We start from the raw sequence: 21,465 nt of genomic DNA on the forward strand, positions 1-21,465 counted from the left end.
GTGTTTGTTCTAAATATCACAAGGTAGGATGGGAGTCTGGGGCAATGGGGGAATGAACATCTCGGGCACAGGCAGTGTGTACACAATGACCCGCACACCCCGGTTATCTTGTTTGCTAGAATGCTGTGGGGGAGCTGCTGTGAATTCACAGCCCCTGCTGTTATGACAGATGGTTTCCGGGACTGGATGTGACCAAGAAGGGCCTGTGGGGAGCCTCCTGCAGGGGGGTCCCCTGTCAGATGAGCACACCTCGCATCCTGTTCTCCTCGGTCTCCCAAGGTTGAGGTAAAATTCTCAGTTGGGGGTTTTTCTCCTCCACGGCTTCCAGCAGAACCTGAGTTTCCTCCTCAAACATGAATCTGTCCAGCCTGGGAAGACAGAAATATTTGGATGCTCCACATCCCTATGCCATTCTCCCCTGGAAATGACGGGGAGGATGGCGTAGATGGGGAGGGAAAGCCCAGATCTTCTCCCTGTAGAGCAGGAATGTGATGGTCAGAGTGGTGAACCATCTCGTTCATCCAGGGAGCTGGTCTCTGGAAGAGTTTCAAATATTCACTCTCAAGCGTCCACTCTCCACGCTCTACGTGCAAATGTAATGTTTGGAACAATCCTAACCACAACTCTTGCTTCAGGAATGGACATCTGTTCAAGACTCAGCTCGTCTGTTTCTAGAACTCCTCCCAAGTCTGAGCTGGGATTATATCTTTCTGGGCAATGTAAGTAGAAGACAGTATTTCTACAATAGTAAGGAAGTGGTTCTTGCCAGGGACAATTGTGCCTCTTAGGGGACATTTGATGATGTCTGGAGACATTGTTTTTAATTTCAGAGAATGAGTGGGATAGCCAGTCTTTTAAAAATTCATTAATTTTTGTTGACATGGAATTGACATATAACATATAAAAATTTGAGGTACGAAATGCATGCTAGTTCGCTCCATCTGTAAAATGCAGTATGATGGCCTTTGTCACATCACATAATTGTAATTTCTTTCTCGTGGTGAGAACAATTAAGATCGAGTCTCTTAGCTGCTTTGAATATTCCATGTTTGATCATTAGGGCTGGGGGTGGGGGTGGCTACAGGCACGTAATGTGCAGATGGAGACCAGGTATGGTGCTCAACACACTGCACTGCAGTGAGGAACTCTGCAGCCCAAATGTCAATCATGCTGAGGCTGAACACACCCGCCCCGGTACCCACACATCATCCCGAGATCACTCACCACCAAGGGAAATGTCCACTCACCCGAGAAGCTCCAAGGCACACTCTGGATGGTTCAAGGCTTCACAGAGTATCACCACCCCCTCGTGGCCCAGGTTATTTCCGTCCAGGTTCAGGCTCTTCAGTGATTTCCTGAAAGTGAGCACTGAAGCCAGGTCCTCACAACAGGCCATGGTGAGCTCGCACAAGTCCAGCCTGTAACAGGGACATGCCCAAAGAGACTGCCATGGTTTTGGGTGGCCTGGAAGGCACACCATCGTGAGATGCCAATTCCATGCCTCTGAGCAGACTTGACGGTCTAAATCAGTGGTTCTCTGCTAGGGTCATTACGTCCCCTGGGGGACATGTGGCAATGTCTGGAGATACCCGACACAGCTGGGGATGCTACTGGCATCTTGTGGGTAGAATGAGGCCAGGGATACAGCTACACACCCTACAATGCACAGGATAGTCTCCACCTCCCTAGCACAGCAAAGGGCTATGCTGTCCCAAAGTCAAGAGTGCCAAGCTTGAAAAACCCCAGGTTCATAGGACAGCATTTTACTTAGATGATTCTAGACACACTTGTTTTGGACCCTGCTTCCCCTCTGTCCCATTAATCCTCCAGCTGGTCCCGGTCTGGAAATAGGGAAGCCTTCCCATAAAGACCATCAGGAAACACTCACCCAAGATTCTCCAGTTTACAGTTAGGGTGTTTCAAAGCTGTGCATAACTCTTTGACACCAGCATCTTCTATTTTATTGTCTCTCAGTTTCAGTGTTTTCAGCTTAGCATTGCTAACAATAAGAGTAGAGAGGTCCTTACAGCAAAAAGGGGTGAGGTAACAATTTGTCAACCTGGGGGAAAATACGCACACACACACACACACACAAATACAGTCATGAGATCCAATCTTTAATGCCTCAGCTTATTTTTCAGTTATTGATATGAAGGATGAAATGCTCAAGTCCTTCTGAGATGGTGGTGATGATAATGGTGATGATGGTCATAGTGACGACAATGATGACGATGATGGTGAAGATGATAGTAATAATGGTGATGGTGGTGATGATGGTAAAGATGATTGTGATGACAGAGGTGATGATGGTGAAGATGATGATGGTGATGTTGGTGATGGTGATGATGACTGTACTAATGGTGAAGATCCAACAACTTCTCAAGTCCTTTTCAGCCCAACACTTAAGGCTCCCTATAATTCTCCTGCTCTGGTGGTCTGTCTATCCTATTGTTCTTGACAGTTGGAATGCTCTTGACTCAAATACCAGGAAGGCTACTGCCCACATAGCCTTCATTTCTCTACACAATTGTCACATTTTGGTGAGGACTTCCCTGAATATTTTATATAATATCATGTCCCCAATCTCTCTGCTGCATTTAAGTTCATGGTTCCCCACAGAATGTATCACCCACTATCTGCTATGTATCTGTATACACATGCACACATATAATATAGACACACACACGTCTCACATATATGTGGGTATATGCATGTATAGGGGCACACATGTATATAAGCACACATTTATACAGACATATACACATGTGTGTCTCTCTGTGTGTGCGCTGTGTGTATGCATATCTGTGATTCTTAGGCAGAGATGATATTTGTCCATCCCCCTCCTAGGGGACATTGGCAATGCCTGGAGACATTTTTGGTTGCCACACTAGGAGACAGGATGAGCTACCAACACCTAGTGGGTAGAAGCCAGGGATGCTGTTAAACATCCTACCAGGTGCAGGACATCACCTCCCAACAGGGATTGATCTGGGCTGAACATACATTCATAGCCTCACACTCACATGTGTGTGCATGCAGCTGTGTGTGCATATGAAACTCCATGAAATCAACTTCTATGGAAACAGGGATGTTAGAGAGTTTCATTTGCCACTTTCCTCATTGGCTCAGGAGAGGCTCCAGCACATACAGGAGAAATGGATGACCCTCGTGTCGCACTTGGGGTGAGGTGAGGCACCCTCGCAAGTCCACCCAGCCAGTCAAGGGCACGGAGGGCTCCATTTCTGGTCTTCCTGAGACCAGAGACCTGACTGCAGAGCAGCAAGGCCCCAAAGTCCTGATCCATCCTTTAATTAAGACACATGTGTGTCAGTGCAGCACTGGCCACTCCTAGGTGTAACAGGTGGGGAGTTATGCAGCCTCGCTTGTTCTCAGTAGACCCCGTGCTTTCCCCCTCCTTGTTTCTTTGCAGGGTACCAGTATCAAGAAAAAAAGAAAGAAAAGAAGGAAGGAAGGAAGGAAGGAAGGAAGGAAGGAAGGAAGGAAGGAAGGAAGGAAGGAAGGAAGGAAAAAAGAAAGAAAGGGAGAAAGGAAGGGAGGGAGGGAGAGAGAAAGAAAGAAAGAAAGAAAGAAAGAAAGAAAGAAAGAAAGAAAGAAAGAAAGAAAGAAAGAAAGAAAGAAAGAAAGAAAGAAAGAAAGAAAAGAAAAGAAAAGAAAAGAAAAGAAAGAAAAGAAAAGAAAAGAAAAGAAAAGAAAAGAAAAGAAAAGAAAAGAAAAGAAAAAAGAAAAGGAAGGAAGGAAAGGGAAGGGGAGGGAAAGAAGGAAGGAAGGAAGAGAAAGACCTGAGTAAATCATAGCCACACCTACCACAACTCCTGTAAGCTCCAGCCTGGGTACCGCAGTGAGTTACAGAAATATGCCACTCCCTCGTCTTTCAGGGCATTGGACCCCAGGTCAAGAACGGACAGGGATTTGCTGCAGTAAAGGGCTTGAGAGATGTAGGCACAGGTGGCAGAGGTGAGGCAACAGAACTTCAATCTGCAGAGAGACACACACACTCAATTTGTCAGCCTGCTTGCGCTCTATGTGGTAATATTTCCCTGAAGCCACGTGCGAAAACTTCATTGTTCCTCGTACTCGGTGGTCATTTGAGAAAGATGAGAGGATTAAGAAGTGTAGCAGCTGCAAAAATACAGAGGCAAGAATATGAAAATGGCATCCCAAACTGGGGAATCTCAGATTCCAGCTCCAGGGCAGATCATACCCCCAGCTGGGAGGACCTCAAACAAAGTCGCCCCTCGTTTGTAATGTAGTGTGTTGACTTACTTAGTAGAATGTGCTGGATCACCCACTATTTAACATGATTTTTCTTTCAAAAATATTATCTAAAACTTAATACTGTGATTATGGGTTCCTGTTTATACACCATTCAAAACGTGGAATATAACAGGATGCGTAAGATAGAAGTCACTGCCTGGTAGCTCAGAACTCAATAGGACAACATGGGTGCAGTTGGTTTAATTGATATACTGTTTAACATTAAAAAAAAATTAGCAGTTGCCCTGGCTGGGTGGCTCAGTTGATTGGAGTGGTGTCCTGATATGCCCAAGGTTGTGGGTTTGATCCCAGGTCAGGGCACATGCAAGAAGCAACCAGTGAATGCCTACATAAGTGGAATGACAAAAATTGATGTCTGTTTTTCTAAAATCAATCAATAAAAAAGTCCTTAAAAATAATAAACAGTTTGGCTTTAATGTTTACCATTCCTGACATTTAACTTACTGTTGAGTTTCTTTTACGGCCTAAAAAGTCATCTCAGTAATACTATTCTGACCCACCTCTATTTTGAATGCGACTCTGTGTGTGGTGTGCAATGTATGTGTCTTTACACCCATGCACACCTGAGCACACACACAGATAGAAATTTTGCTTCCGAATGACTCATCGGCTTCCACAGACAGGGCTGTTCTGCCCCTGCCCCCCACTTCAAGGCACCACAGCATTTTGCGGGATTTAACACTGATTTCCTGGTGCCGCCTCACGGGTAAATCAGCCATGCACCCTACTGTACCTGGAAGAAGTCAAGTGAATCCCGTTTTCAGACTGATTGACACTCTCCCCTCCCCAGGACCCAGGACACCTACAGACATAGCATCCTCCGCAGTGACCAGGAGGATTTACTGGGTTGCAAATTCAACGCCAGGCCCCCTGAGAGCCACGCCTCTGTTAAATTCAGCCTCATGGCGCCTCTGGGGTGCCAGCAGCTCAGGTGGGCCCACAGCCCCATTTCTCAATCCCTCTACCAGCCTTCTGCGGCTTTGCCAACTGAGGGGTTCAAGAGCACACTGCCCCAGATGGACTCACAGCAGCTTCTCCAGGGAGCAGGCTGGTTGCCTCAGGGCATTGCACAGGTTCAGGGCACCCTCGTGCATCAAGGGGTTCTCTATCAAGGAGAGCAGCTTCAGCTTCTGGTTGCGCTGTAGGACAGAGGCAATATCTGTGCAGCTCTCCTCGGTGATGTCGCACTTCCCTAACCTGCGTGGGAGACACGTGTCAGGGATGGGAGCAGGGGCCGGTAGGGCCTACTGGCAAACAGACATACACTCACAGTGTGGAGGACAGACTAGTGGTCACCAGATGGGAGGGGATTGGGGGCTGGATGGAAAAAAGGGGAAGGGATTAGCCAGAGAACATACATGCGTGACCTGTAGACACAGATAACAGCATGGTGATGGCCAGAGGGGCCCGGGGTTGAGTGGAGGTGGCTAAAGTGGGGAAAATGGGGACATCTGTGATAATGTCAACAATAAAAATAAAGTTAAAAAAAAACCTCTTGAAACTGAAAAAAAAAAGTACATATTGATATTTCCAAAACATTCACAGGGATGTAAAGTCCAGCACAGGGAATATAGTCAATAACGTTGTAATAACTACATAAGGTGTTAGATGGGCACTAGAATTATCAGGGGGATCATTTCATAAGTTACATAAATGTCTAATCACTATGCTGCACACCTGAAACTAATGTAATATTATTGTACACCAAGTGCAATTGAAAAAATAATTTTTTCATCAGCCATGGCCTTGGCCAGTGTGGCTCCATTGGTTGGAGCATTGTCTTGTGAATGGAAAGGTCGTGTGGATTAGACTGATCAGGGCAGGTGCCTGGGTTGTGGGTTCCATCCTTGGTTGGATGCATATGTAAGGCAACCTATTGATGTTTCTCTCTGGCAAAGATGGTTCTCTCCTTCCCCCTCTCTCTCTCCCTTCTTCCCTCCCTCCCTCCATGCCCCTGTCTCTAAAAATCAATGAGCACATTCTTGGGTGAGTATTAAAAGAAAAAAAATGGTCATGGACCACACCCTGGCTTCTGGTCTCACACCTGCCAATTCCAGACTCTTTAAGCAAATTGGACCCTCCCTCCCTCTCTCCTCTCCTTCCCCCCCCTTCCCCTCTAAAGATAAATAAATAATAAAATATTAAAAAAAAGAGCAAATTGGCCTGGGGTGGTGTGGCTCAGTGGATTGAGTGCCAGCCTGCAAACCAAAGAGTCTCCAGTTCCATTCCCAGACAGGGCACATGCCTGGATTGCAGGTCAGGAGCCCAGTAGGGGGTGTGCAAGAGGCAACCACACATTGATGTTTCTCTCCCTCTCCCTCCTTTCCCCTCTCTCTAAAACTAAATAAATAAAATCTTTAAAAAGAGAGAGAACAAATGTAATCCCACGACTCTCCTTATTAACCTTTGACTGCTTCCCACTGAAGTTAAGACAGTCTGAGCCAGTGGTGCTCAGCAGGGGTGACTGTTGACTTCCAGGGAACATTTCTGGGTGTCTGGAGATGGTTGTGGTTGTTGCTTCTGGGGCAAGGGACATTATTGCCATGTAGTGGGTGGAGGTCAGGGACACTGCTGGACATCCACTGTTGTGGGTAGCCCCCACAACAGAGGATTACCTGGGACTCAGTCTGATTACCTGATTATTTGTCAGTAGTTCTGAGGTTGAGTAACCCCTAGTTTGAGCTGTAATGCATCTTCGCAAAAGCATCTCATGGTGACAGCAGGTACTTCACCACCTGCTTTGTTGTGGAGACTGACCTAAGCATTGTAGGAAGTTAAACAGCATCTCTGGCCTCCCGCCACTAGATGACAGTAGCACCCTCCCATGCAGTTGTGACCAGCAACAATGTCTCCTGCCCTAGCTGGGTGGTTCAGCTGCTTGGAGCCATTGTCTGGTACACCAAAGGGTAACAAGTTTGATCCCCAGTCAGGGCACATACCTCGGTTGTGGGTTTGATCCCCGGTTGGGGCATGTATGGGAGGCAACCGATCAATATTTCTCTCCAACACTGATGTTTCTCTTTCTTTCTCCCTTCCTCTCTCGCTAAAATCAATAAATATATCCTTGGGTGAGGATTAAAAAAAAGTGTTCCCAGAAACTGACATTTTCACAGGGACAAAACTGCCCTCTGTTGAGAACTACTGGGCTAGAGAAACTGGATACTGAGGACCTCTCATTCCCATTACCAAACAGAAGTGAAGACAACGGTTGGTCTACCCCAAAGAGGCAAAGTTTCTGGCTAAAATACCTGTACAACTCACCCCTAGTTTCCTATATCCTATGCCCAATACTTAGGTTAACAGGTAATACATAAAACCCTATGCATATTAGTGCCAACAATGTAAAAATAAACATGTTAAACCCTATGTAAATGGCATAACATAAAACAGGGCAAAATACTCAAGAATTCTGTAAGTCACCATTGAGTAAAGAATGCTAGAGTTAAAAAAATTGTTATAATATGGAAACACCTCAAGTGATGACTAGGACCTACAGTAAAGCCTAAATGTTCAAACAACTCTCCTGCACGGAACGTACCTGTAAAGAGACGGTTCTATGTGGCATGGGCCCAGCTCCCAGTGGAAAGCAAGGTCCGATGCACAGGATCCACGCCCATGGATAGGTGCTCCCATGGGGAATCAGGCCTGCAATGTACCTAGACCGCTTTGAGACTTGCTTTTGCTAAAACTCCCTCACCCTGAATTGAGGCAGAAAGTGCCTACTATAACTTCCTAAAGTCTGTGCTAACCCTCCCAAGTATGAGTGTAACAGGTTCAACCACTTTTCCCTTTGCATTTGCAAATATCCTCCTTCTCTGATGTGATTAGAGGCATCATCTCCTTTGTTTTTGGTAAAAGGTAACCACCTAAAGCGAACCTGTGCATAGTAAATGAAGACCATCATGTAATGTGCCCAAGGCCTACCTAGGCAAGCGCCAAGGCTTTTGTTCCCCTTGAGAGAAAAGCCACAGTCTCTCTTTTCCTCCACAGGACTCGGTAGTCTGTGTGAATTTCTCATGCCTCATCCACAGTGTGGCGGACACCGGCTCTGTAGCAGGCCCCATGAATTGGGGTCCGCATCATCTGCCTTCTTCTCCTGTTGAAGCTTGACAGCACAATTAACTGACTTTGTGTGAATCCACTGTATTTGCTATTGTTACTGCAAAGAAGGGGTGCTGAACTGGGAGAGAACATGCTTTCTTGGTGGGTTTAATTAGCTGGTTTTGTTTACTGCTACCTCTACTACACTTCTTTGTTCTTTCTGCTGAAAAAAAAAATGGGTTGAGCCTGTCTAGAAGTCACCCAACCAGGGCAGATTTATCCCAGCTCATTTTTATATAATTTTCTTAGTCTTCACCTGAGGATATGTTTACTGATTTTAGAGAGGGAGAGAAACATCAGTATGAGAGAAAAAGATCAATCATTTGCCTCTTGTACAGAGCCTGAACAGGGATCAAACCTGCAACCTAAGTATGTGCCCTGACTGGGGATTGAATCCACAAACTTTTAGTATGGGATAACACCCCAGCCAACTGAGGAACCCAGCCAGGCCCAGATCATTTTTAAATGGAAGAAATGGTTTTAGGCAAATCAGTCACTTTCCCTCTGGACTCAATATTGCCATCAGCCAAATTAGATGATCATGCTTTGTGGCCATTATATTCTTTCTCATTTTACATTTCTACCAATAGCTTCAGGGAAAAATGTTTGGGGTTCTGGCTTTGGCATGGTTTGTTGAAGACAGGAGCAAGAAGAGTCACGTAAGTTGTCCATAAGCCATTAAGTCACGCAAGTAAAATGGAAGACAAGGGTGAGACAACCCTTCTGAGAGGATGGCTTGCTCGCTAGAGTCTCCCTCCCCTTGCCAGGACGTCTTCAGACACCAAGATGGGAGTGAAGAAGCATGTGAGAAGCAAAGGCCAATGCAGAAAAGGAAGTGGGCACATTTGAACTGCCAAGACCACATGGAAAGAAATATGTCCTTCACCACAGAAAACACAGACTCACATCAGCTGTTCTATGTTGCAGAAGGGGTGTGCCAGTATCTCACACAGCTTCTTGACTTGTTCACGGGACAAGTTGGTGCCATGCAGACTCAGATATGTCAGGTGAGCATTGTGCAGAATGACCCTAAAGAAGTCGACACCATTTCCAAGGTCAAAAGCATAATTATACCTACAAAAGATAAGGTATTAGAACCAATGGCATGAAGTCTCAGCACCAAGCAAGATACCGCTTACCCAATTCTTCCCACTGTATGCTTCATGGCCCTGCCCTGAGAAATCTGGTTACTCTCTCCTATAAACTTTTTCTCTTGGGATCTTCAGATGGCAGACAAGCATCGAGGCTCGGCTGCTTAGATGTTTCCTGTTTCCTCCCAGTCCCTCCTCACCCACATGTCACCACCCACAGTAGGAGGGAGGGGACCGCTCCACAGTGAGTCCTCAGCACCAGGAGGACAGAGACACTGCGTCTGTGCCTCTGTGTACATTCCTAGGCTTAGAACGGCACCTCGCTCCCAGGACAAGTGCCCACTGCTGAACTGACACTCCAGGCAAGACTGCGTTCCCAAGGAATGGGTCCATCTTGCTTTAAAAACTAAGATTTTTTTTTACAAGGAGATAATTTTTAAAAATAAATTTAAATTATGCAATAAAAAAAGAGATAATATGTGTAAATTATTGCTTTTTCCCCCCTGGATACTTCTGCAGGGTTTGGCAAATTAATTTCTTCATGAAAGCCATGGATGGTGTCATGATGGTTAAGAAATCAACATTTATTGTAGTGCTTGGAACATGGTCAGTGCGGATTGGAATTGATTGTTTTGAACGTTATGTTATGTTATGTTACATTTCTACATATCTACATATAATTTTTGTATGTTTGTACATCTCTATATTTTTAATATTTTTACGCATCCAACTCACGTCAACTTTTGAAGTTTGCAAGTGGAATGAATGAGTGATTTCCAGAGGACCTCATGGGAGGCATCGTCGAAAACACAGCCGTCCATGTCCAGCACCTGAAAGTCCTTGCTGGTGCTGAACGCTGAGCAGAAGTCCTTCCAGCAGAAGATTTTCTGGGTGGTACTGTGAGGGGACAAACCCTGTGAGGCTCCAGTGGCTGCATTCAACTCAAGACATTCTCAGAGTGCTGTTCCCACAGCCCCTCCAAGCTGACAGACACCCAGACCTGAACAGGAAGTGGTGCAGCCAGGTACACTGAGTCAGCATGGCATGATGGTTGAGAAAGGGACTCCCAAAGCCACAGCAATGGGATCAAACCTCATTTCAACCACTTGTTAGCCATGTGACCTGAGCCAGCTTAGTACATCTTATTCTGCCTTCATGACAATATTTGATGATTATGAACAAAGGCTGGTATTGGGCAGTCCATCAGTGAACAGAAATTGTATCCCAAAACATGAACATACAGGTATAAGATAAATAAGCCCTGGGGATGTCATGTACAGCGTGATGATTGTAGTTAATAATACTGTGGACTCAGCTGGGTAACTCAGTGGGTTAGAGCATCATCCTGATATGTCAAAGTTGCAGGTCCCGTCTCATGCCAGGGCACATAAAAGAGGTTGCCTTGGCTGGTGTAGCTCAGTGGATGGAGTGCAGGCCTGCCAACTAAGGAATTGTGGTTCGATTCCCAGTCAGGCCACATGACTGGGTTGCAGGGCAGTTCCCAGTGGGAGACACACAAGAGGCAACCATACATTGATATTTCTCTCCCTTTCTCCTTCCCTTCCCCTCTAAAGATAAATAAAATCTCAAAAAACAAGTCAACCAATCAGTGCAGAAATAAGTGGAACAACAAAGTTGATCTCTCTCACACAAATCAATAAATAAAATTTAAAATAATAATAATAGTATTGTATATTTAAAGTTGCTAAGAGAGTAAATCTTAAATGTCCTCATCACAATATTTAAAAAAACCCAAAACCAACAAACAAAACTGTAACTACTGTACTTTGCTGTATATAATACACACCCATGTTTTTGTGTGCAATTATTATACTCATCATTACACCCATGGTATATAATCATTATACCCAAGCGTAATGCGCTTCCTTATTTTTCCCTCAAAAATTTGGGCAAAAAAGTGCGCATTGCATATGACAAAACACAGTCCATGTGGTGATGGCTGTAAGCTACATTTGTGATCACTTTGCAACACACAGAAATAGTGAATCATTATGTTGCAGACGTGAAGCCAACATAATGTTATATGTCTATTATACCTCAATTAAAATTAAAAAAAAATTTTTTTGCCCTGGCTGGTGTGGCTCAGTGGACTGAGCGCGAGCCTGTGAAGCAAAGGGTCACCTGTTAGATTCCCAGTCAGGGCACATGCCTGGGTTGTGGGCCAGGTCCCCAGTAGGGAGACACTGAGAGGCAGCCACACATTGATATTTCTCTTCCTCTCTTTGTCCTTTCTTTCCCCTGTGCCTAAAAATAAACAAACAAAATCTTTTAAAAATAAAATAAAATTTAAACACTTTTTAAAGTGTGAACGTGCAGGGTGGAATTCTTGGAGAGCTGAAGGGTGAGCTGGTTATCTAAACCTGATGAAAGGGTACAAAGTTCAAAATCAGCGAAGAGAAAAAGCTCACAGAAGAAATCCAGAGGAAACCAGGCACAATCTCCCAAGAGTCACCTCCCAGTGGATCCTCAGGATATGCTAAAATGCTGTGAGAGGGAGGAAAAAAATATAGTCATGGCAACAGTAAAAACTACTACCTTCCTGCCTGGCCCAGGTGGCTCAGTTGGTTGGAGCATCACCCAATAAATCAATAGGTTGCAGGTTCAATTCCTGGTCAGGGCAACATGCCTGGGATGCAGGTTTGGGCCTGGTCAGGGAATGTACAAGAGGCAACCGATCAATATTTCTTTCCATCTCTTCCTCCTGCCCTTCCTCTCTCCCAGATTAAAAATCAATAAGCTTGTCCTTGGGTAAAGACTAGAAAAAAAAATCAAACAAACAAAAGAACTACCTTCCTTTCAACTTCACCTTGGCCCCATATAGTAGTTGAAACATTTATCCATGTTTATACAGATGGAAAACGTTCATAAGTCACTCACTTTTCAGTCACACATCTAGCAAATTCAATTACGAAGCTGTGTTTTATTTTATTTTTTAAAGATTTTATTTATTTATTTTTAGACAGAGAGGAAGGGAGGGAGAAAGAGGAGAGAAACGTTAATGTGTGGTTGCCTCTTGTGTGCCCCCAACTGGGGACCTAGCCTACAAGCCAGGCATGTGCCCTGACTGGGAATTGAACTGGCAACCCTTTGGTTTGCAGGTCAGTGCTCAATCCACTGAGCCACACCAGCCTAGGGCACAAAGCCGTATTTTACAAGCAGACAAATATAAGGATCCATGCAATACCCAGAGGGGAATGGAGCAGGCTGCAGCCACGGTGGGGGCAGGGGAGGGCACACTCAGGTGGACTTACCTGAAGATGTGTTCACGGTCATCTGCGAACACATGTTCTATAGTCATGTGAACTTGCTGCAAATTGTGGGTATGTTTGAGGCAGAAGGCAGATACTACAAAATCATTTATGTGGCTGATATAAATATCAAGGTTTTGGAAGACACTCATCACTTGTGTTATAAATTCTTCTTCCTTGTTCTCAAATATACTGCTGAACAGTTCCTTAGATCTCACCAAGGACTGACTGTCCGAGCACTGACTCAAACTCCGAAAACCCTCGACTATTTCCCACTGGATATCCCTGGACAGTGGGACATCAAAGAACATCTGCAACTCGGAGGTCATTTTTTTTGCAGATAACCCAAACAGGAAGAACCCCGTTTGCATCAGGTAGGTTGGGGAGGGGGTCACCGTCCCTTCCACAACCTGGGCCACACTTCCGATGGCCGGGTGATACTGGCTGTGGGGCCCTCTCACCAAATACCACAGGGCAGCGAAGAACCCCTGAAGGCATATGTGGGTGAAGGTGACCCGGTCCTCATTCCTTCGCAGAAATTGCATGCCCACCCACATCGAGATGTCAGTTTCCGAGACCCCATTCCTCTGGAGATCCTCAAGTTGAAACACAAATGTGTCCATCCAGATGCCTTCAGCAGCCAAGGTGCACAAGGCTTTGAGCTTGGCTGTGCTCTGCCTCAGCGTTATGTTCTCCAGCCCTGATTTGAGCACACTGGTCACATAGGATGCGTACAACGCAGTGCTGCTGTTGATGCTGATGCTGATGCCTTCTCCTCTCTCCATCTGCCACTTCAGACACGAACACACCATCCAGCACCCGAGGGGGTACTTGCATATCCGAAACAGACTGGATTGGTTCTTCGCAAAACTGAAGGCTGTGGCCGCTTGATGTTCCTCCCGGAAGAAGTGGCAGAAATACAGTTCCCTTGCACTTTCAGAGAGTCCTGGTAGGCTTATGCATTGCGGATACTGCAACGTGTAAAAATATTTTTTCATACTCAATGACCCCAAGGCCAGGAGAAGGGAAGACTCTGGAAGCATCTTTCTGTGCAGCAGACTGCCCAGGAGAACTGGCACTGGCTGCTGCTGCCCCCAGTCGCTGCATGGGTCGTCAAGGTCCAGGTGAAACTTCAGCTCCTCGAAGCCATTCATTATGAACAGGATTCTCTGAGGCTGGGATAACACCTCTTCGATGGGCTCTGAAGACTCGGGCCAGTCCCTGGAGATGAGTTGCACCAAGCTCGCCTCTAGGATATTGTTCATTTCATGAACATTGAGGAAGAAGACAAAGGCAAACCTTTCCTTCCATAAGTTTCCCTCCGCCCATTCCAACATCACTTTTCTCAGAAAGGCCGTTTTTCCGACCCCTCCCGTGCCACACAGAACCACTGTGGCTGGGGTCTCCTCGGCCTCGGGGTCCCCGTAGGCACCACTCAGCTGCTCATATTGCTCCTTTATGGATTCTTGGAAGAACTCATCGGGCACTTCAAGGCAGGTTTCCCTTTCCCACACGCGACGGAATTTTTCCTTCATATGACTTTTATATGGGTTGAGCTTATCTGAGTTAACGAAGACAGAATACAAGACAATTCAAAAATCCACTCATTCACAAGAGCCAAGAGAAGGAATGACAGGATAGAGCAGATGGGTCACGTATATAGAGGGAATACTCCCCAGCCATCAACAATGAGGGAGTATATAAGTGAAACCATATGGTATTTGTCTTTCTCTGTCTTACTTATTTCACTTAGCCTAATACCCACTACATCCATCCATAACACTGAAAATGGCAAGACTATATTTTTACAGCTTAGTCATATTCCATTATATATATGTACCACTTCTTTATCCATTCATCTTTCACTGGACACTTGGGCAGCTTCCGTATCTTGGCTATTGTAAGTAATGCTGCAATGGATATAGGGGTGCATGTATCTTTTCAAATTAGTGTTTGTTTTTTTATAAACATCCAGAAATGGAATTTCTGGGTCATATATAAAACAAACATACAAATGAAACAAAAACATATAGTCCTAGAAAGAGAAACAAAAGGGATAGTGACCAGAAAAAAGGGGGTAGACTGGGTGAAAGGAGGAAGGGAAATATAGTCAATACTATTGTGATATGTTTATATGGTGACAAATGATTACTGGAATTAGTGGGGTGATCACATGATAAAATATAGAAATATTAACTCACTATATTGTACACCTGAAACTAATATAACCAACATGATTATATACTGACTATACTTAAATTAAAAATACTCAGTTGTAATCCCAAAGATGATAGTAACGAAAGTTCTAGTGCTACACTTTCAGGAATTAAAAAAAAAATGAAAGATTGCCATTTGCAACAACATGGATGAATCTTGGGAGTATCATACTAAAGGAAGTAAGTCATACAGAAAAGGATGAGAACTGTATGATTTCACTCATACGTGGAATACAAAGCAGAAAGCAACAAACCCAGACCACAGGGGAATGAGGTGAGGGTAAGATGAAGGTGGGGGGGAGTCAAGTATACGGCAACAGAAGAAGACTAGACTTTGGGAGGTAAACACAATGCAATAGCCAGATGATGCCGCATAGAAATGTATCATGTTATTTGTACATTTATTATGTACAAATGAAACATGCTATTAACAAATGCCACTGCAATAAATTTAAATTTTAAAAACGTTGTTATTTATTTATTTATAGACAGAAGGAAAGGGAGGGAGAAAGAGAGGAAGAGAAACACCAATGTCCGGTTGCCTCTCACGTGCCCCCTACTGGGAACCTGGCCCACAATCCAGGCATGTGCCCTGACTGGGAATTGAACCTGCAGCCCTTTGGTCAGCAGACCCGCCCTCGATCCACTGAGCCACACCAGCCAGGGCTTACATTTTTAAAAAATGCATTCATTCTTTGTTATGTGGAATAATCCTTACAAGTTTACCTGAACACACCTGTGGAGGCTAATGTATGTCCATGGATGATCCAGGTTATAAACTCAGCATTGTTAGGACCAGAACCTATCTGAAACCCTGTCCATAGAAGAACCCGATCAAAAGTGGAAGCTCACCTCCAAGTAGGCTACACAAAGTGTGGACACTTGGAAATCACATTAAAAACTGGAAGAGGGGGTTGTCTCCCCCAGGTAAAGAATCTGTAAGAGCCACCATGTATGGAGGGTTTGCCAGGAATCAGTAGGAAGATGTTATTGCTCAAGAGACCATTAGCATTCACTCCACTCCCACTTCACAAAAAATCATTGAGGGAGTTTATACTATTTGGCTGATTTGGATTGTGAATAAATATTACGGTTCAGGGTCTGTGCTACATTTGCTTGACCTGAAGCCATAAGGTCTAGACGATTTCTACTGCACTGTGCTGAGGGGAGCTAATTTCAGAAATATACCCTGGAACCATCATTCTTTCCCCTGGCCCTGGCATGACCAAGGAAACACATTAGAGGAGGTAAACAAAGCTGCAAATATGAACCAGGACCACACTCTGCACTGCAGAAATGAACACCACTGTAGGCCAGGCACCTCTGTGTATCTTCCGAGCAAAGAGCAGGGATAGCTTTGTTAAAGGACGTGTGACTGGAAAACAGCCTAGGACTGAGAGATGGTCTTTCTCTGGTGCAGAGAAGTTTTGTTTATAAAAACAGGAGAACTTGTTGGTTAAAGCTCAGTTGGTTAGAGCACTGTCCCCATAACCCAAGGCTGTGGGTTCAATCCCTGGTCAGGACACATACAAGAACCAACCAATGAACATGTAAATAAGTAGAACAACCAATCAGTATTCATCTCTATCTCTCTCTAAAAAATTCATAAAACATGAGAATTTTAGCAATATCTCTGTCTCCTTTTGTGTATTTCTGTGTATGTATGTCTCTCTTTGTCTCTCCCTCTCTTTCTCTTGCTCAAATCAATAAGCATATCCTCAGGATTAAAAGCAAAAAAAAGGAGACAACTACCATCTCAGTGGATGCTAAGTCCCAGGTCACCCTAGTGGCATGGACTCACTTCAGGACAGAGAAAAGGGGACACCACTGAGATCAACAGTCTGCCCCAGAGCTACTCCCCCCCTCCCATCCATCCCTGGCTCATCTATGTGTGGAGTTGGCTTGTAATTTTTCTACCACCTTCAAGTGTCCCCTTGACCTATAACACACCCTCAATAACAGATGGAGGGGTCACCATGATTTTAATGACTACATCCCCTTCATTATTGTAAGTTCCTAGTCGACCCACCCTCCCCTATGGGGTGCACCCCTGAAACACACACTTACTTCTGATCTCATTCTGAGCCGTGGTCCAGAGGTCTCTCCGATTGACCTGTAGGAAGAGACTCAGCATGACTTCCCACGCCTGCTTTCCTGGGTAATGCTTGTCCAGCAATGCTGCTACATCTTCTCTCAAGGCCTTCTTCAGCGTGGGCCATGGGATGGGTTTGAGATTGAGTTTCAGAGGCTCTTGTACAAGGAGCTCCTTAAACTTCCAGAACTCTTCCTCTCTGAGCTCCTTGATGTACCGCAACAAGCCAGAGTCAGAAAAGGAAGATTCAGCCATCTTGTCCCAGGGATGGTGAGCTCGGACCTCTGTAAAGGAAAAAAAAATCTTCAAAAACAAGAAATAGGTGATTCCTGGGGAAGAGGGATGGGATCACAGAGTTAAATCTCTGCAGTCAAAAGTGGCAGCAATGCATTGCTTACAAGAGTCAAGATATGGAACCAGCCCAGTGCCTGTGGATAGATAGATGAGTGGATGAAGATGTCATACATGTACACAGTGGAATATTACTCAGCCAGAGAAAATGAAATCCTGCCATTTGCAACAACATGGATGGACCTAGAGGGTGTTATGCTCAGTGAAATAAATCACATAGGAAAAGACAAAATACCATATGACTTCACTTATGTGTGGAATTTAAAGAAGAAAATAAAACAAAATAGAAACAGACTCACAGATACAGAGAACAGACTCGGAGAGAACAGGCTGATGGTTGCCAGAGGGGAGGAGGGTTGAGGGCTGGGTGAAAAGGTGAACAGATTGAAAAGTAGAAATTGGTAGTTACAGAATAGTCCCAGGGATATGAAGTACAGCATAGTCAAAAAATTATTATAACTATGCATGGTGCCAGGTGGGTACTAAGCTTAATGAATGAACACTTTGTACATTGTATAAATGTTGGGCTATTAGCCCTGGCTGGTGTGGCTCAGTGGAGTGAGTAGCAGCCTGTGAACCAAAGGGTCCACAGTTCAATTCCCAGTCAGGTCCCCAGGAGGGGCCCATGAGAGCCAACCACATACTGATATTTCTCTCCCTCATCCCTCCCTTTCCCTCTGTAAACATAAGTAAAATCTTCTTAAAAAATGTCAAACCATTATGTTGTACATCTGAAACTAATGTAATATTGAGTGCCAACTGTAATTAAAAAGTAAATTTTAAAAAGTAAAATTTAGAAAGTAAAACTTATACTTTAACAGAAATAAAATTTTCTTACAAACACATTAAAAAGGTAATAAGGCCTTGGTTGGATAGCTCCATTGGTTAGAGAATCATCCTCAAATGTGAAGGTTGTGGGTTCAATCCCTGGTCAGAGCACATGCAAGAATCATCCAATCAAAGCATGAATAAGTGAAACAACAAATTGATGTTTCTTTCTCTCTGTAAAGTCAATCAATAAAAAAAAATTTAAAGGCAATTAGAATACAGTAAAATTGATTTACTAGTACATTATTACTTAAAAAATAAAATGATATTAAGTATAATATTTTAACTGAGATATGCATTCTAAGCAGTGTAGCTTGGTGTCATACAATTTTAGCAAATGCCTGCTTTTGTTGGCATTTTTTTTGGTAAGGCTCACCCATATTGTTGCCTGTGGTCCCTTTGTATTGCTATATACTATTCCACTGTTACTATTCCAATTCCCTTTAAAAAAATTTTTTTTTCATTCCTTAAATGTGTGTGGCTCACATTTATTTCAGTGTTTAATATCATAAGTGTTGGGTTACATTTTTGTAACCAGAAATAGGCCACAGGAACCAGAAACTTAACTCTTGTCCGTATAAATTAGCCTATGGCAAACTTTTGTTGCAATATCCAGCACCTATAGATAGCGTTGAGAGGTTTTACTGTAATTTATTGAGAACTTGCCCTCCCTGCCCTGGTAGTCTCTAGGGTCACTTTTTCCGCTTGTAGATCTTGTGCACCAGCCTCAGGAAGATGGCTGGGGGCAGGGGTGGCGAGTGTTGCTCAATGAGACCCATAAGGTGGCTGTAACTGTCTTCTTCATATTGCTCAAACGCGGCCTGCAGATTCAGCTCCTCGTACAGCGCCTTCACCAGGGCCACCTTCTCAGCCTCCTTCTCTCCGTAATTCTCCTGCAAGATCTGGCGTTGTTCTGGAGAGGCCCGTTGCAGACACTGAATCACGAGCCAGGTGCATTTACCATCCTGGATATCAGTGCCAATCTTGCCTGTTACACTGGAGTCCCCAAATACGTCAAGGTAATCATCCTGAGCCTGAAAGAACTCCCCCATCTCCAGCAGGATATTCTTGGCATTGGCATGTTCCTTCTCCCCGTCAATGCCCGCCATATACATGGCAGCAGCTACAGGAAGGTAGAAAGAGTAGAAAGCAGTCTTATACTTGGCAATAGATTTGAGCCTCTTTTCAGTGTATTGGCCAAAGTCCACGCTGCCTTGCGGGATGGTGATGAGGTCCAGGCTCTGTCCAATCTCAGTATGATAGGAACTCTGCAGGAAGAGCTCGTTAAGGTTCAGGTAAAAGGGCTGCTCCCGGCAGTAGAGCTTCAGCAGTCGGTAGACACACTCTTTCAGAAGAATTGCATCATTGATGGCGTCCAAACCGATGCCTGGCTTCTGATACCAGCAGATCTTCCCCTGTCGGGTGAGGGATGAATCCATAATGTCATCTACCACCAGGAAGAAAGCCTGGAGCAGTTCCACACACCAGCCCACAGTCATGGCCTGCTGCAGACTGTCAGCATCCAGCTTTCTTGGTTCCACCAGATCCTGGAAGGTTATCAGCACGGTCATGCCCCGATTGTACTTGCCTCCAATGAGGTTGTACTCCAGGACCTCCTTGAGACGGGCAATAGCATCTCCTATTTCTGGGTGCTCCATGTCATCCTCAGTCAGTACCCTGACGATCTCAGGGAAGTGCTGGATGAAGCTCCAGCTTTTGGTCATACAATTTCTGGTCTCCATTCATTCTGAAGGAGGAATGAAGTACTCTGTTGCTGGACGCACGTTCTTTGCCCCCTTTTTAAAAATTTTTATTTTATTTAGTTATTGTTCAAGTACTGTTTTCTGTATTTACTCCCATCCCAACCCACTTCCCCCCCCCTTTTTTTAAGTCCTCACCCAAAGACATATTCATGGATTTTAGAAGGGAAGGGAGAAGAGAGAGGGGGAGAGAAACAGCAGTTGGCTGCCTTTCACGTGCTCTGACCAGGGACTGAACCTGCAACCTTTCTGTTTACAGGATGACACTCCAACCAACTGAACCACACTGGCCAGAGCACTATTCCAATTTCTTAACGCTATAGGTGACTGGCATGTAGAGATCTTTCTCGTTTTTGTTTTTTTACAGCATGAATGATGCATCTGTGAACAAGCTCTCACATGTGTTTGGGTGCATATAAAGCAGGCATTTCTCTAGGTTTCTAAGTATAGGCTATAACCTAATGAGTCAGGTTGATGAGTTTTCCCTCATGAATAGAATGATCTGATTTCAGCTGCACCCTGGGAGAGTTACCATGCTGCCCCTACTTGACGTAATCTAACAGGGGTATCCAATCTTTTGGTGTCTCTGGGCCACACTGGAAGAAGAGTTGTTTTGGGCCACACATTAAATACATTGCGACACGTAATCACACACACAAAATAATCTCATAATGTTTTAAGGAAATTTACGATTTCATTTTGGGCCACATTCACAGCCATCCTGGGCTGCAGGTTGGACACCCCTGAATTCTCACCCAGTGTCAGTAATGGGAAAACTGAACTGGCATGAAAATTGCAGGTGATTTCATTCTAGGAGATAGAAATAAGGAGTGGGGAGAGAACATCCAAGCAAACTCAGGTTTTCCTCTCACTTGGGAGATGTGCCTTCTTGTTCCTAGAGATTGATGGTAAGCTAATATTTCAAAAGAACAACTAGAAAAAACAGCCACCATCGTCAATAAAACCCATGTGTCAAAGAGTTTTAAATTGTACATCAAGGATCTTAACAGTATTACTCACAAAAGCCAAAAGGTGGAAGCAACCCAACTGTTCATCAAGGAATGAACAATATGTGGTCTACATGAGTGGTGGAATATTACTCAGCCATAAAAAAGAAATGGACTCCTGACACATGCTGCCACCCAGAGAAGCTTTGAAAACATGACAAAGTGAAATAAGCCAGATACAAAGGGATAAATCTTGTATGATTTCACTTACATGAGATGCCCAGAATAGTCTAATTCATAGAGGCAAAGTAGACTAGAGATGTTGGGCGAGAGGGGAATGGGACTGGTTTAGCAGAAAGTTTCAGCTGACAAGGATGAAAAAATTCTGGAGATGGTGGTGGTGATGGTTGCATAACAATGTGAATGTATTTAATTCCACTAAGCTATGCTCTTAAATGGCTAATATAAGGGGGAGAGGGGCCAAATATATGGAGACAGGAAATAGATTTTGGAT

The 21,465-nt window shown here is 44.4% G+C and overlaps 2 protein-coding genes across 2 annotated transcripts; both read right to left on the reverse strand.

Moving 5' to 3' along the window:
* Positions 1-15: 15 nt before the first annotated feature.
* Positions 16-17,320, reverse strand: NLRP9 (NLR family pyrin domain containing 9). Its single transcript, XM_037143620.2, has 9 exons — positions 17,041-17,320; positions 12,761-14,318; positions 10,224-10,385; positions 9,304-9,471; positions 5,323-5,493; positions 3,826-3,996; positions 1,889-2,059; positions 1,248-1,418; positions 16-368 (listed from the first exon to the last, which is right to left on the reverse strand). The coding sequence occupies exons 1-9, from the start codon at positions 17,318-17,320 to the stop codon at positions 236-238; spliced, it is 2,985 nt and encodes a 994-aa protein (XP_036999515.2). The 3' UTR covers positions 16-235.
* Positions 17,321-18,812: 1,492 nt separating this feature from the next.
* On the reverse strand, positions 18,813-20,020 carry LOC128627023 (farnesyl pyrophosphate synthase-like). The gene is given in 2 exon segments (XM_053662859.1): positions 18,813-19,951; positions 19,953-20,020. Coding segments are annotated over 2 exon segments (1,053 nt in total). The 5' UTR covers positions 19,991-20,020; the 3' UTR covers positions 18,813-18,936.
* Between the last annotated feature and the right edge of the window lie 1,445 nt (positions 20,021-21,465).

Source organism: Artibeus jamaicensis, unplaced genomic scaffold, assembly GCF_021234435.1.
Source record: "Artibeus jamaicensis isolate MK-2021 breed Jamaican fruit bat unplaced genomic scaffold, CSHL_Jam_final contig_3067, whole genome shotgun sequence".
NCBI classification, from domain to species: domain Eukaryota; kingdom Metazoa; phylum Chordata; class Mammalia; order Chiroptera; family Phyllostomidae; genus Artibeus; species Artibeus jamaicensis.

What these genes read in the sequence shown, in the direction of transcription:
- NLRP9 (XM_037143620.2), bottom strand. Translation starts at nt 17,320, where the DNA reads ATGGCTGAATCTTCCTTTTCTGACTCTGGCTTGTTGCGGTACATCAAG. An exon ending in GGCTCAGAATGAGATCAGAA is followed by an intron (nt 14,319 to 17,040) that starts GTAAGTGTGTGT and finishes TCGTTAACTCAG; the next exon opens with ATAAGCTCAACCCATATAAA. An exon ending in TGCTCCCTGGAGAAGCTGCT is followed by an intron (nt 3,997 to 5,322) that starts GTGAGTCCATCT and finishes GTCTCTCTGCAG; the next exon opens with ATTGAAGTTCTGTTGCCTCA.